Source organism: Phyllostomus hastatus, unplaced genomic scaffold, assembly GCF_019186645.2.
Source record: "Phyllostomus hastatus isolate PE091 unplaced genomic scaffold, TTU_PhHast_1.1 phas_contig_58, whole genome shotgun sequence".
In the NCBI taxonomy this organism is placed as follows: domain Eukaryota; kingdom Metazoa; phylum Chordata; class Mammalia; order Chiroptera; family Phyllostomidae; genus Phyllostomus; species Phyllostomus hastatus.
Window position 1 is genome coordinate 35,943,157 of NW_025333916.1, and position 16,671 is coordinate 35,959,827.

The following is a 16,671-nucleotide window of genomic DNA, read 5'->3' on the forward strand; positions in this document are numbered from 1 at the left end:
CGTGCCTCATTTGTTGAAACTATCATCTGTTTTACCTATAAATGTGTATTACTACAAGGGTAATATCTTTGCTTACAAAGACTGCACAGAAAGTTATTACAAGTACTTCTAATTAGTTACATAGGAAAACAGGCTGTCACTTCTATGTACTAATCATGTTGCCATTGAGATGCTTATTGCTGTATGTGTTTTATGTCATTTTTGGAAGAAATGGTATAATCTTTTTTAGGTAAATTACACAAGTAAGCAGGAAAATCATTTACTTTTCTAAAATTTGCCGAATTTTAAAATCGAAATTGTTAGAATAAGTTACTAAAAATTGGTAAAACTTTCAATTCTTGAATTTTCGTTCTGTGATGTACTCAGCTTCTGTCTCAACTGTAAGTAAATATGGATTTAAAAATATATATATTTGGCATTTGCCTAAAATATGTATTTGTTGAACCTCAAGTATGTAGTAATTTGCTGTACACCTTGAAATACCAGTGTTGCAGTTAGTTTGGCTTTCTAACTTGGTTTCTTTTTATATAATTCTGACCATTTCTTTGTTTATTAGTTCCTCTTTCTAAAGGGCAGAGTTTTGTTTTTTGAGCTTTTCTTTCTTGCAAAAAAAGACTGCAGTAGTTTAGGATAAATACAGTATACTCCTTAATCTCTAGAAGCTTGCATTCTAATAGAGGAGGATGCAGACTTACTACGAACAAACATTTGCTGTATTGTGATACAAGCAGGAGTTTATAGAAGATGAAAACTTGAAGGAATTATTTTTTGCTATGAGCAAAAAATACTGGCAGCTTGAGATGGGAATTCTAGATTTTATGTTCTCCCTGTCTTCTTTCTTTATTACTCACCGAATATAGTTTCGTATCATTTTAGTAAGAACTTAACTCTTGTTTGATGGAATTAAGGTCTGGACTGTTTGAGAAGTAAAGACAGGTTGTTTTGGGGGTTCTGACATATGCAGGATTTAAGGTATTTTTGATTAGTTTCATATTATCTTTATTCTTAGAATTTAATTTTTGAATAATTTTTAAAATTAATCAATTAATTTATTTATAGCGGGGAGAGAGGAAGAAAGAGGTAGAGAAACATTAATGTGAGAAAGAAACATCAATCTGTTGCTTCCCATACATGCCCTGACCAGGAATCTAACTAGGGTGACCTTTTGCTTTGTGGGATGACACCCAACCAACTGAGCCACACCGGTCAGGGCTTCAAATTTAATATTAATTATATATTTAATCAGATACCTTTTTAATTTAGAGAAATGAATATTTTGACTCTTGGTACATGTTATAAATAGGAGTAACAGTGAAACTCTTTATCACGGTTACATGTATGTTGTAGATGAAACTGAATATTGCATTCTAGGAATTAGGATCTTGCCTATATGTATATTGAATACTCATTATTTTTAAGTGAGTTTTGTCTTCAGACAAGTGTCACTAGGTAAAATTGTCAGTTTTCTTTAACAAGTTTTACAGCTGCAGTTTGCCAGAAGGTAAGCTCCCTGTTTTCATTGTTGATTTGGGCGAGACATTCAGCAGCCTAGATTTTTAAGCAGATTCGAACAAAGCGCTGTATAAGATTGATGCATTATTTGGAATGTTGCTTTGATGGTCATGATCAAAGAAGATTCATGTTTTCTTTACTATTAAATTGTCCAAATAAAGGTCTTAAATTATTGCCTGGTTTGGCTTTTCAATAACTCTTACCAATTGTGTTGCCATTGAGATGAAGCTTATTACTATATAATTATTGTCATCTACATGAATTGGACTGTTTAATGGGGGTTATCTTGTGTATTTGAAACAATTTAAAATAGACTTTCATAAAAATTTAGCAATATTTCATACTCTGTGTTGATCACTTAGGAGAAAACAATAAAACATGGTTATAAAATGAACCACAAAATTGCCTATCATTTAACTTGAATAAATGGGGATGAGTTCATTATTGGAAGAGCCAGCTTGCTTGGCGGATTGCCCTTTAATATATTCTCCAGCAGGTTGAGAGTCTGCTGTTTCTGCTTCTCAAGTGGCTTTTTGATGTACTTTTATTAGAAATAGACTATAGTGCCAAAGAAATAAAAAGCAACATGAGGATCATGTTGATATTAATAGAAGGAATACATTTAAAAAGAGAAAGTCTTTTATCCTTTTTTTGTTTCAATTTAGAAAATAATTGAAAATCACCAATAGATACATTTAATAATTCACTTCATTGTCCATTTTTAGAGAGAATAGTACTCTGCATCACCAAGTGGAACAGATGCTTCAAAAAATTTCTCCTCTGCAGAAATGTCAGGAAGAATTAGGATCTTTAAAAGCTGAACTAGAAGAGAAAAAGGTACCTAAAGTAATTTTCCTCCGGAGTTTCAAATTAATCAAGAGCTTCTAAGTCACTGTTATTGGGATAAGGGGACATTTCCTGTGCTAACAAAGGAAATAAATGCTAGTCAGGATGCTTTACGTATGTTACTGTACTTAGTGAACATTGAACTAGCTGATTTATGGCTCGGACCTTATAGTCATCATTAAATGTGTAATTTTGTGTTTGTTGTTTTTTGAAAAGGGTTCTAGCTGTGAACTTGTGGCTCCACGTGTCCTGCATTGCCTTTCCATTTTTTTTTAATTTAATGTAAAATAACATGCAAAAAAATTAAAGATAGCAAAATCATGTTCTCCATTTCAAGATTAGATTGCAGTAAGTTTATTTAAAATGGTATAAGCTTGCTTTTCTTTATACATTTTGGTTTCCTCTTTATAGGAATCTTAGAATATAATTCATGGCTTTTACAGTTAAGAAAAATATAAAGCAGTTAAAGTGAGGGGGTTTGCAGAAGACTAGTTGTAGCCAAGCTGGGACGATTCTGGGCTCTTCTACCTGTTTCCTAAGCTCGTCACAGGTAGTATCGTGCCTCTCGGTGTTCAGATTGTGGCATTTTAGCAATGCCACGCACCTGTCTGAGGCCTTACGTACTTTAACAGTGATTGATTTTCTATTTTTGTAGAAATTCTTTATTATATATTTGACTATGCAATGAAATTTAAAAAAAAACAAACAGCTGCAACATTAAAATTTGTCTACCTCTGCTTGTATAACAATCTCATCAGCCCTGTGTGAGAGGAAACAGGAACTGAAGTCAGAACTGAATGATAAAAGTTCTCCTCACTCACTCACTCACTCGCTCACTCTGACTTTGGAAGACACTCATCTTACGGACCCTCAAACCCCTCATCTGTGAAAAGAGGTCATAGAGCCCGTCTCAGAGCTATGGTGATGAGAGAAATGAGTATCTCTCATTATATTGTGATACAAAGCTATTCAATAACCGTTTCTTTCTCATTCCAGTGTGGCCATCAGGGTGTATATATTGATTGGTGTTAACACATTTTTTTCCAGTTACTGTTGAGTATAACAACATATTTTATAGTTTTGCATAGCAGTAACAGTTGTTTACAGTAGTAAACAGTTGTTTATATTAAGCTCTAAAACTTCTTTAGGTTTTGTTGAATTTTAATTGGTTGAGGTAAAAATATTGACTATTTGATATTATGAAGATTTGTGATTGCCTTAAAATTAATATATTTTCAATTTTATAGTTTTGATTAAATTATTAATCACACTATCTAATACTGATCTGGTTATATCCTTTAAAATGTTCAATGAATTATACTTTGGTTTCCTAACATATTATATATTTGGTTAATTTCATACCTTGAAATGATAATTTAGCTTTTCAAGCTCAAAATAAGTTAGTCTGATAGTAATGACTTTCAAATTGACAGTATATATTGATTTCTTTTTTTAGAGTTCTCTAAAATTGTATCAGGATACTCATCAGGAATATGCTCGTGTAAAAGAAGAATGCTTGAAAACTGATGCTCAGTAAGTAGTTTCCAAAAGGCTGGAAATAGGGATTTCATCTTTGAAAATTCTTAAATGAATGTTTCTTTTCTGCCTTTGGGTTTGTTGGCTGTAATTAACTGTGTGACCTTGAACGTTTCTTAACCTTGGTGTCCACATCTGCCAAATGGACATTGTAACTATCTTGAAGGACTATAAGGAGAGTTAAATAAACCATCCCTTGTCAAAGGGCTACACAAAGAAAGACCTCTGTAGACATGTTTATTATGTCTGTGTGTGGCATGTGTGCTTCTGTGTCTGTGTGCATAAACATCATCCATTCTTTTCCTCGTGCCAGCACTTCAACAGGTATCATGTGGAGTGGATGTCTTTGTTACCATTCATAGAAAGGGCCGTTCAGAAGCAACCATTTGATGATTTTAAGTTTAATACTATATTCGCATTATCCAACAAACTTGTGAGCTACACATAAAGCAGTTTAATGTTGATGTAGCAATCACTCAGAGATTCTTTCTCAGACACTTACCTCCTTTCTGTGATTCAAATTCATACTAAAAGGAGTACATGTCCCCAGCCATGCCTCTGCCACAGTGGTGTCATGAGCACTCCTGCTGTCCGTGCTCCCAAAAGTCGCGTCATCGGTTAGAGGCCGCACCAATTCTAGGGACCATCCGACGCGTCAGCTTGGTTGATAGATGAGACCGTGTGGTTCAGAGAGAAGAATACAGATTTCTTTAATCCATTTTAGAACTGTTACACACTGAACGGTATACTGTTTTTTCTTACGTTTGCTCTACCTTCAGAACAGTGACTGGCAATTTTGGTGATTGATGTGTGATGCTTATTGTGACTGACATTTACTTTGTTATATAAATCTCAGTGATTAAAAAATAAATGTACCACAAATTGTGGTGTATATATTTTTCCTGTTACATATATTTTTTTTGCCACTTTAAAATACAAAATTTTATTTTAGGAGGAAGAAACTAGAAGCCAAGGTGAAGAAGCTGGAAGGTAATTGGCACTATTGTCTAGCTACGCACAGTAACTAGAAGAGGTCGTAGTACTTGGTTAGGCAGTTGAGTCATCGTGGTTTCTTCGATGGTGCATCCCTGGGTGACTTCATTACGGGCACCGTTAGGGAAGAAGTTTGAATGCTGTATTCCTTTCAGTTACTGGATAGTAGTGTGAAAGTGGAATGTGGCAAATCCTTGAAATGTTGTTGCACTCAAAATAATAGCAGCCTGGTGGGTTGCATTAGGTCATGTGTGTTGGGTTCTTACCTGTTAAAGGGTTTGGGTTGGCTTGTCTGGTTTACTTTTACCATAAAGAGCAGTGATTAATAAAAGGATTTAATTTAGAAAGTTGAATCTCATGGGGCTTTCTCATTTTTTCCTAATGAAATCAGTGGTTAGTAGAGAAGGTCACTACCTTTAGTCCCAAGAAACTTGAGGTATTTCGATAGCTGTGACAACATCCATGGAGAGATGTCCGTGAAGCTCCCTGCTTTGAGGATTGTCACTTTGTCCTTGGCACGCAGAGGGCAGAGACGCCGTGCACGGGTCTGGTCAGTTTTCCTGGGGCAGCTGATGACCCTTTCAGGAATTGAACACAGAATCTTTTATTCTCTTTTCTCCCTCTTTCCTTGGGGTGGCTGGGACGTGGAAATACGTCTCACCCAGTGGAGACGAGGAGTACTCTGTCAGGCCCATTCCAGGTGCAGTGCGCGTTTCTCTCACTCCCACGTGGGCGCCAGGAGTCCACTGAACCTCCTGTGGCTCACCGCCCCTGCTCCTCGCTGTTTCCTCGTGCTGGACAGGGCTCTGCCTTGGGGAACGGTGTGGAGCCCATTTAGGGTGTGGAGTGAGGGTTTAAGTTTAGTCGGATCAGGACGTGTAGGTATGAGAAAATAGTCATCAGTTTACCTAGATTGGAACTGATCTTTTTACGCCATAACTCCATAAGTATTTTGGTAACAAATTTTTCTTTGATTTGGTTGTTGCACAAACAGTAGTGTGGCAGCAAATACAACAGCATTGTGTTCTTTCTAAATATTGCCTTCTCTTGCCAGTATGCGGAGATAAGTATCTGTTCAAGGAGATATTTTTAAAAAGGTCTGAAATGCCTGTGAGACTACTTACAGCTTTTAGAACAGAATTCCTTTGAAGCAAAAGTATAACCTTTGTTTTCTATGTGACAAAAATATTTTTTCTAGTAAATGACCAGGCATAATAATCGAGTAAAGAGATACTCGGCCTTATCAAAATGAATCGAGTAAGGATTGTTACTCCAGTGTTTTATGGGATATTACTTTTCATGATGATTGCGTATGAACAGTCTCAGGTAAAGCCAGTACTGCTCAGATCCTTCTAGTGTTCTCGGACTGTGCAGCGCCTCAGAACCCGAAATAGGAATGAATGACGGGCTTAGGATTCAGAGCACTGCTACAAAAAAGTACAGTTGAACCTTGGACAACTCGGGTTTTAACTGAGTGGGTCCACTTGCACTCGGATTTTTTTTAGCATATACTGTAAATATATTTTCTCTATTTTATGATTTTTAATACCATTTTCTATAACATATATAACATATAAAGGGTGTATTAAATGACAGTGTATATTGTTGGTAAGGCTTCTAATCAATAGTAGGCTATTAGTAGTTATGTTTCTGGGTATTCAGAAGTTTTATGAGAACTTTCACCTACTAGGTGAGTGGCGCCCCTGACCCCAGTGTTGTTCAGAGGTCAGCTGTAGATCACTAACAAAGGTATTAGCAGTCATGACTATCAGCTTATTGAAGGAAATTCCAGAAAGGAGTAACAATATAGTAAGCACAGAGAAGTTTGTCCCCTCCCCCAAATAAAGAGAACTGTATTAACAGTATTCTGAAATCTGTGAACCTGCAATGTCGCTGATTGTAGAAGAGTAAGGAGTCGGGTCGTGGACTCTCCCTCCATAAAGGTCATGCCTGTTGGGTTCCTGCCTGACTGGAGGGTTTGGGTGGGCTTGTGCTGGAATTACAAAGGATTTTTAGGGCCTGTGCCAGTGTTACGGTTTTATAGCTAAAAGAGATAATATTTAAAGCCAAAAGTATTTCTTCATTTATCCCTGATTGATAAAATACTGAAGAAAGTGATCTTTCACAAAAATTTTTCAAAGTTTTAAGAAATGAGAGAACACTCTCGGTATTTTAGATTTTGAATGTTTTATCAATGGTAGTTGTAAAGTTCATAAATTCTCTTTCTTTCTTACTTCCATACCCTCTGTAAATAAAGAGGCCGCTCTCAAGCAAACTCAGGACTTCAAGCAACTGAGGAATGAAAAGAAAATACTTGAAAAGGAATTTAAGAAGACACAGGTAATAGATAACAGTGCACACACACGTTAAATTTCTGGCCTCTGGGCTCCTTAGTGTCCTTTGTAAAAATGCCGTGTCCTAATCACGCAGGAGTCAGGGATGAGGCCCCTGAGGAGCGTAGCCGGCAGTGCTGGCCAGGCGGCCTCCCCTGGCTGGGGCCAGAGTGGCTGCACTCCTGTGCAGTGCCAGCTCTCTTAGTGTTTTGTTTTCACAGGAAAGGCTGGATGAGTTTGCTAAGCAGAAAAATGAAAAAGGTGAGTATTCAGTTAATGGCCTACATAAAAATTCTGTCTTGATATCCAGTATTCTTTTTAACCATTGTTCCCCCACACTTTTAGAGTTGAAACACATTGGAACACAAATTTCGAGTGATTCTTACGGAAGCATAGATAAAAGTGAGTATATTCCAAGTTCTCTTTTTATTTCTGTTCACTACTTTTAGTGGTTCGGGAGCTTTTCTTGGTTGCTGTTCCCTGTAACTGTGAAAGTCCCCGGGCTTAGTAGATATTTCATGGAAGAAGTAGTCATATCCTGTCTCCTGTCTCCATTGGATCCGTGTACATTATCACCCTGCTGTTCGATAAAAGAACACAGTGAAACTAAACATGAAGAAACATATTGTTTGGGAAATGAAAACTAGTTAGAGATACAATTTCCACACTTTTCAAAAAATAAAAACTAAAGGGTTTGGGTTGGTTTGTGCTGGAATTCATTTACAATTTATCAGGTTAATTTCTTAGGCGCCAAATATATAAACATTATTACTGTTAGGCAGGAAAACTGGAGTCAAAGTCACATAAGTGTATTTTCAGAAGACAAAACTTGAGGGGAGGGCACAAGTTACGAGGAAAAGGGAAGTGGTTGTCGAACAGTGCGCAAGGGAAATGACAGGTGTGCAGGTGTGCCTTTCACCCCAGAGCAGTCTTGTAGGTGAGGAGGCCTGACCCTGCAGTTAGAACTTAGGGGTTTCCCATTAGTACTTCTGTTCATTCACTGTGGGTCCGTTAACCTTCCTGTGTGTTTTCCTTCTTCGTTCTTTAAAGGGGAGTTTTGAATTTCTGCTCTGCCATCTCTCGCTTTTTTGGTAGGGATACATTTAAAATGTAAATATTGGTGTTTTCATGTCACTATTGTGCTTTTTTTCCCAAGATGGATATTATTGAAACCACTTAACATCGTTTTGTACAATAAAAAAAGTGTCTCTTTAGAAGTCTTCATCTTTTTTCTTTAATTTTTTTTTTTCAATTCAGAGCACAAGATCATTTTTTTCTGTGTGGTTTAAGGCTTAACAGCTCACACATTTCCGTTATCTGGGCACTGATTTATCACTGTCAGTGATGTGTAATTCATGTGCTTTTGACTTTTCTCTTCCTGCTCTTCTGTGTGGAAAGTGAAAGTCTTAGTAATACATGTTGCTGAGAAGTAGAAGTCTGGACAACACTGGCTTTCCGAAGTGCCGGTCAGATGTTGAATTGAATGTTCTCTGTTGGACTGACAGATTTGCCCTAGGATTTGGCTGTTCTCAAGCCTTAGTGTTTCGAAGCGAACCCGCCTACCCCCTTACTGTAGTTGGCCTCTGTCCTTACATTCTGTTTTACTTTCCTCAAAGAGCTTGATACTGTCTCCAAGTAAAATCTTGGTTTGTTTTGATCTTCCCTTCCTGTGGGGGCTGGGATGTTGTTTGTTGTAGATTTTACTTTTTCTAAATAAATGGAAGTCTTTATCTTCAGGAGTGTGCTGATGATTATAAGTTGTGGACTTGGATGGGTTTAATTCCTAATACTCAAATGTAAAGTTAATGCTTTAATACTTCAGACAGAGATTTACAAGTTAGGCAGAAAGAGTGTTGATTTCACTTTTAAAAAGGCTGCTTGAGTGCTACATTTGCCTTTCCTTTCAAATTCCAGTAAAAACGACAAAATAAAATAGAGCTCTTTATGTAAAGTAGTCGGTATCAGTGGGCGATGAAGCCCCACATTACAGAGAAAATAGCAGCCCTCAGAAAGCAAGTTTTTATGGCAGAAGCCCTGTATTTCCTCAAAGCAGAGCTGGCAGGGGGAGGGAGAAGGAGCAGGACAGCAGCATTTTGCCAGGCCATTGACTAAGGTGTGAAGAATGTGCAACCGTCTGGGTTCAGAAACAGTTTCTGACATTTGTCCGTAGGCTATGGCCCGAAGTTCGGCTCTCTAAAGTGTTAGTTATGCCATGGGAGACACCCAGGGTGGGTGCAAAAATTGGCAATTGTGGCTGCTTTGAAGGATAGCTGCTTCTGGTCCCAGAAAATGAGATGTTTACATATTCCATGTAAGTCCTCAACAACTGCATTCATCTGTCTCCCCGCCCCCTAAAGGCAGGGTTCTGTATGCCAGGGGTCCCCGACACCCAGGCAATGGACTGGTACCGTCCATGGCCCCATTAGGAACAGGCCTCACAGCAGGAGGTGAGCAGCTGGTGAGGGAGCAAGAGCTTCATCTGTATTTACAGCCAGTCCCCAACATTTGCATCACCGCCTGAGCTCCATATCCTGTCAGGATCATTGGCAGCATTAGATTCTCATAGGAGCACAGCCCCTACTATGAACTGCGCCTGCGAGGAATGTAGTTGTGTGCTCCTTAGGAGAATCTAATGCCTGATGATCTCAGGTGGAGCTGAGATGGTGATGCCAGCACCGGGATGCTGCTGCAAATACAGATTATCATTAGCAGAGAGGTTTGACTGCACAGAGACCATAATAAATCAATTGCTTGCAGATGCATATCAAAACCCTATCAGTGATATAGGTCCAAAACAAAACAAAAAGAACCCTATCAGTGAGTGGCAAGTGACAATTAAGTTGCATCTGGTGGCAGATTATAAAGCCATCCCCTCCCACTGACCCCCAGCCTCCAGTCCGTGGAAGAATGGTCTTCCATGAAACTGGTCCCTGGTGCCAAAAAGGTTGGGGACTGTTGCTATAGGCTCATGAAATAAGAACCTGTATTTATTGTGAGTACATGGCTAAAAACTGTAGGCTGAAGAAACATTCTCTGGCTATCAAAGATGTCCTGCCTAAACTTCCATCCAAAACAGAAAAGGCAGTGGCAAAAAAGCGCAAGGAGAAGACCTAGTACCTGAGGAAATAGTATGAAATCATGAACTGTGTTAAATGTTAAAAACTGAGCTGTATCCTTAGAGAAGGTCTAAGGACGTATAAATAGGCTGCTATGAAATTAGAATTGGGGTTTTGGAATACTAAACATATGATTGTAGAAATATACTTACTAGAAAGGCTGAATTGTTAAATGGACACATATAAGTGTCTCAGACCTATTGCAGGTGTCTCTGAGAACATGGTACAAAAGAACAGAGAAATAAAAAGTATTAGGGGAAATGTAAGAATCTGAATGATAGGCTGGGTATCCTAATAGCCATCTGTTAGAACTTCTCGGGGTAGAACAGCCTAAGGAGAAAAGGTGATCAAGAAATAACAGAAGGAAACTTCCCAGAGCTTAGCACAGATGTGATATTTATATTGGAAAGGCATACCGAGTGTTGAGTATGACCTTTGTTAATGATCTTTATCTCTGATGTTTTTATAGGGAGTATATTTAACATCAGGTGAAATAATAGAAAAAATAATATACAGGAATGAATAAAGAAATTCCAAGCAAATGCTAACTTGTAAGCTGTAATCTAAGACAAAAAAAATAATTCAAGCCTAGAAATGACTTTACATGGGTTAAAAGGGAATATCTAGATTGATGAAATGTACAATTCACCAAGAAGAGACTACTGTCATGGATAAAAAAGCATGAAACTATTGAGTAAAATGTTTGGAAATTCTAGGGGCAGTAGCCAGATCTGTTTTCATGGGAGACTTTAATCTGTTTCTCAGAAATAGAAAAGCGTAAAAAATAGGAGGTAGAATTGCAATTGTAATTGCAAAATTGCTGATTTACATATGATTCTTTTAAACCACGGGTTTAGAATTTAAAATACTTTTAAAGCATATGTAGAAGCTGGCTGTTTACTAATAACTCCTATCTAATCTGGTATATTAAGATATTGGGGTTTAATAAGATACTGGTAAAAATACTCTCCCATGCCCCCCAAAAGTCTTTCAAGACCTACCTGGTAACTGCAAACACATAAACACGAACAAATCCTTCTTGGATAACAGAAGATAAAAATGGAAATGCTAAACTGTTTTGGAAATAAACAATAGGGCAGCATTTATTAAATTTTTGAGATGTTGCCAGTATAGTATTCAAAGGAATGATTTGTGGTCTTCAGTGATTGTTTTAGAAAGCAAGAATTACAGAAAATGAATAACTGAGAAGGCAGGAAAATACAAGGAAACTGAAGGTGAAGCAGAAGGTGAAGATGAAAACAAGTTAATGAAATAGAAAACAAACAATTTGTTTGAGACCATTAAAACCAATTGCCTGATCTTTGTAATGCTGGTGAAATTGACAGGTCTTTGCAAGGGTGATTAAGAAAGGAAGGGACAAAAATCTGACAGTACCAGGACTGAGAAACCTATAAAACTGTAGTTGGAGAATCTTAATTCAACAAATTTATATTCATACTTGATCATGTTGATATGGACTGTTTTCTAGGAAAACATACTGAATTTGACTCAGAGTAGTTATCACAAACCTGAACAGAAAAAGAACTCAGAAGAAATTTAAAAATTAGTTAAAGCTCTAATGCCATAGGAGATCCAGGTAGCTTGCTATTGAGCCCTGTAAAGCCTTCAGTGAAAACTAAAGTCTTTATTATTTTATTTATGTTAAAACTTAGAAAAATATGCAGTGCTTTCTGTCTCCTTCTCTCAGACTAGCATAACCCTGTACCAAAGTCAGTTAAGAATAACATGCACACACATCCTCAAGACTCAGAGCTTTGCCACTAAGGAATATAAGTAAAATTTTAAGAACTCAAATCTAATAATTGCAAATATAGACAAATTATGACTTAAGGATTGCTCTGAGGAATACTGCAACAACTGGGTAAGAGAGAAATGATATCTCAATTAAGCACACATTCCTCATAAAAAATAGTGGTGAGGTAACAATAGAATAAAAACATTTGCACTTGAGAAAGGTGAAATGTACAGAGCAAGGTCAAGGCAAACGTGCTTTCTGTTACCTCCATTCTTTATGGGAAGCCTCTAGGAGCTGTATTCACAGCTGATAAAAAAGAGTCAACATTGTCATAATTTCAAAAGATATGACTAGACAATTGAAAAGTCTCAGCTGGAAAATACAAGTGTAGGAGCTTGGGAAAGTGGTGATACAAACGTGGAACACACAACATGTCATTATGAATTTTTTAGAAGAGGGATGGAATAAGAACAACCCATTCTCAAATGGCAACAGAAGCATCAGAGGTCTAGGAAAAGGCCTAAAAGCAGTGTGCCATGCCTCATACGCTGCTGAACTGTGTTAGAGTAAATAAACATCATGTTTTGAGATTGAAATATTCGAAGGATAAGGACGTGAGTTTTCCCAAAATGTATTTGTAAATACACTGCCTCACTCAAAATCTCGAGGTTTTATATGGGAAAGGACAAGCAGATGCTGAGATTTTATCTGGAATCAATAGATGTTCAGAATAATATTTTTTAAAAAGAAAAAAATTCTGAGCAGATATGAAAACAGTAATAAAACTTGAGATTAAAGTAGTGTGGTATTCATGTGTAAACTGACTAGTCAGTGAAATAGAAAAGTTCGGAAATACTGACAGATGCCTTATATTTTGATAAAAGAAGTGCTTTAAAATACTGGGTTAAGGTGTGCTGTTCAATTTAATGAGGTTTTCTCTCCCCACTTACGTAGTAAAGCCACAGTAGGGTTTTTTTTTTTTTTCTTTGCTGGGAATGGATAGCTCTCTTATTTGTGTATAGACATAATGAAAGAGTGCTCAGTTAGAATAGCCATAGCTCTGGTTAATAGCCTCCATAAGAATAGAAAAGTAACTTTTTTTCTTTTTTTTTAAGGTTCCCTGTTTGCTGCTTTGGGTATACGTAATAAGCAGGGATCCTGGTCAGGTCATTTAAGCAAAGGGGATTACAGTGTTTGGAAGCAGGCTTTGGGGTAGGTTAAATCACAATGTAGATAAGCTGCTTGATCACAGAATTTGGAACTCAGAAATGGATGTGTCTCACACAGGGTGACCATCAGAGGTTGACTGGCTCAGGGGAAGTTGGAAATGTCCAGCTTTTCAAACCCACCCTGCGCCTCTGTCCTCCTCTCCTGTCCTGGTCCCTCTGTCTGAACCTCATTATTTGGTGTGATGGGGTTTGCCAGCTTCCATAGATCTGACCTATTCAAAATTTGTGATTCCTTAGAGATATTTTGGTTTAAAAGGTTGGTCTTTTAGCCTCCTGAGACTAGGTTGAAGATTTCAGTATTTTTAATAAATGCTTCAGATTAATTTAAAAACATGTTCAAGGAAACAATAACAGAACTTTGAAGTGACCTGAAATTGCCTAATGTTTATAGCTTATTTTAAGTTGAATTTTAATTTATGTGGGTTGTTGTTTTATGCAGATTTGACCAAAAACTATTATATTTTCATGAATACTTTTTTGCTTTGGGAGTTTTTGTTTTAATTTGTATATTTATTAATGTTAAACTCACTTTAAAACCATAGTTAATACTCCTGATTTATATGAATTTTATTGGGCCTGTATTAGTTACAACTACTGTTGGCCTTTCAACTTGAACCAGTGGTTCTCAACCATTTTAGGGATCCAGACAAAGCTCTTTGAAAGGTTATAAAAATTCCAAAGCTTTTGCTTTGCTCATGAGAGCATATGCTTCTCTGTGTGATTATCTTGTCCTGTCTATATGCTTACATGCACACATTTTTGTCTCTCACCTCACTCTTCCTTAAGACCACTAATGGCTTTTCTGTGATCCATGAAGCCCCCAGGTTAATTACAGCATGGTCTGACGCATTTCTGGTAACTTCATGTAACTGAGGAGATACAGCTGTCCTGTTCTTTGCAGGATATGTAGAGCCCAAACCTCTTACATTAGTCCTTATACCTGCTTCCTTCCCCAATCACTTACCACTCTCTGTTGAAAACTTACAGGCCACAGATTTATTTGTGCCACACCGACAGAAAGGTGATAGAAGCCATTAACAACAGGAATATTTGGTCTTTTGACTCCCATTCTCCCTCCTCTCCCAAATGGGCTAGAGCATTGCAGACCTTTCCATCAGTGGCTAACTCAGTTATGCACAGTGGTTGAATTTGGGGAAGACGTTAAGTTACTTAGTTTTCTAAATTTCTGATAAGTCCTGATTTCACAAGACTATATTTTGGCCTTGCATAGATTGAGGCAAGTAGCGTGCCTTTAATACCTTTTTCTCTTTCCTAGGAAAAGTAAAACTACTTCTGAAAGAACTCTGGCTCTGTATAAACACAACACACAGAGTACCTGGTGAAAGCAGCAGATGTCTCCCAGGTGATATAGAAGCTTCCAGAGGTACATATTGTACATGAAAGTAGAGATGTTTATCTTGGGTAATGTGTGCCTTTGGTTTTTGGTGTCTTAACTTCCATTAAAGAATAAACTAATCTATAATGAGTACTCTTAGTTATATAAAACTCTTTTCCTTGCAATGTTACTTCTGCCAATCTCAGTAAATGCATTTGGGTTTTAATTTTTAATAGCACCTTTCATTAGAGAGCATACAGAGACATTGGCAGGACCCACAGTGGAGGCATATTTAACAGGTGTATGCAAAAGACTGAGGACAAACAGCTTTTCCAGTCATATGGGTTCCATTCATCCACCAGCAGTTTAGCTTAATTTGTGTTTCATGTAATTTACCAGTTACTTTGGCTGAAATTTTAGTTATAATCTATTCTGCATTCGTATTCTCTTTTAGGATACAGACATACAGAGAGGGATAGATAAAAACTGTCACATCAGATTGTTAGTACAGCACAAGTAGCTAATGCATTTTCAGAGATTTGACTTAATCTGTGGTGTATCTTGATTTGCAGTAAAAAGCCATGGAGGCTTTCTACCACATTGTTACACTGTATTCAAGATTTGGAAATAGGTATTAGTCACTTGGAGGAGATGGGGAGGAGATTGCTATCTTGCATAAGATTAAAATGTTTTTTTAAGTGTTTTGTTGTTGTACTAGTTTTTTTGATTAGCTTGAATTTACAGATATTCAAGATCTAAAGTCTGTAGAAACGTGCACCTAGTTTTTCTTCTCAGGCTCTCAAGGTGGTGTTCCCTAAGAAAAATGTGCATAGGCAAGTTCCTGACTCTCGTGTGTGTGGATTCATACCTTGTGAGGCCTACAGACGCATGTTTGTTGGGAACACCTCCTGGATAAAACGTTGATAATGTGACCGTGTAGAGCCTGCAGCTGCTAAATCATTCTCTCCAGTTTAGAATGGACTCATCTGTTCAGACAAAAGCAGCCTGAGATTCATTTTAGTCTTCTGTATTAGTCAGTAGTCCTACTTTATTATAAATACTTGATTTTGTGTTGTTAAAGATGTTTTTAAAAGGGACATCTTTCATTTAATAATTTTATGTTTATATAAAAACATTATTTAGAGGGGTAAGTCTGTTCCTTGATGTTAGCTTTTTCAAATAGAAGGGAAAACATGGTATCTTTGGAATTTTATACCATAAAATATATATATATTTCTTACCTTTTCTTTTCATATGAGGAAAATTGTAAAAATAGTGCAGAAAATTTCACTTATTACTCCAAAGTTGAACATTTTCCATCACCAATAATCAAAACCAGAACACTTAGTACAATATTGTTAACAAAAACCATATATAAATTTCATCTGTTTTCTCACCAGGATCATTTTTCCTTTCCAAGATACCACTTGCATTTAACCTTCCTTCTTCCTTCCATCTCCCCCAGAAGGACAACACATCCATTTTTCCTTGTCTCTCATGTCTTTTTACTTTTGGTTTTACTTTTACTTTTGATTTTGTAGAAAGCCTGTCAGTTTGGGCATATCTGATGTCTTCTCACATTAGATTGAGACTTGTACTTGTGGGAAGACCCCCACACCCACAGAGGTCATGCTGCACCCTGCCATGGCTGCCGTGCCCAGAGAGAGGGGATGTAGAGCTGCACTGTCACTGGGGATATGAACCTTGATCACTTACTTAAAGTGGCGTCTGCCAGGTTTCTCCATGTCAAGTTACTACTAGTTAATTATCTTCAGGGAGATACTTCTCCACTGCAGACACTCTGTTTCTCTCCAACTGTGTGTACTAATTTTGGCAGCCATCCATGGGTCTTATTGGCCGTATTGACTATTTTGTCTAATAGGTTTTACTGTATTTCCTTCATTTGTTTTGCATTTATTAATTGGGATTCTTCTGTAAGAAAGAGTTACTCTTTTCACTTACCAGTGTAGTTTTAGCAGTATTTATTTTGTGCATTATAATTCAGTTCTGTCAT

General features: G+C 37.2%; 1 protein-coding gene across 2 annotated transcripts in view; it reads left to right on the top strand.

Annotated features, from left to right (window-relative positions):
• The window catches only part of ICE1 (interactor of little elongation complex ELL subunit 1), a 54,024-nt gene that overhangs the window by 12,054 nt on the left and 25,299 nt on the right, over window positions 1-16,671 (top strand). For both annotated transcript variants that reach the window (XM_045848417.1, XM_045848418.1), the window contains exons 4-11: window positions 1,483-1,501; window positions 2,238-2,349; window positions 3,815-3,891; window positions 4,847-4,884; window positions 7,145-7,227; window positions 7,442-7,481; window positions 7,566-7,622; window positions 14,598-14,705. In XM_045848417.1, coding sequence (XP_045704373.1) covers window positions 1,483-1,501; window positions 2,238-2,349; window positions 3,815-3,891; window positions 4,847-4,884; window positions 7,145-7,227; window positions 7,442-7,481; window positions 7,566-7,622; window positions 14,598-14,705 — 534 coding nt within the window. The remainder of the gene's footprint in view (window positions 1-1,482; window positions 1,502-2,237; window positions 2,350-3,814; window positions 3,892-4,846; window positions 4,885-7,144; window positions 7,228-7,441; window positions 7,482-7,565; window positions 7,623-14,597; window positions 14,706-16,671) is intronic.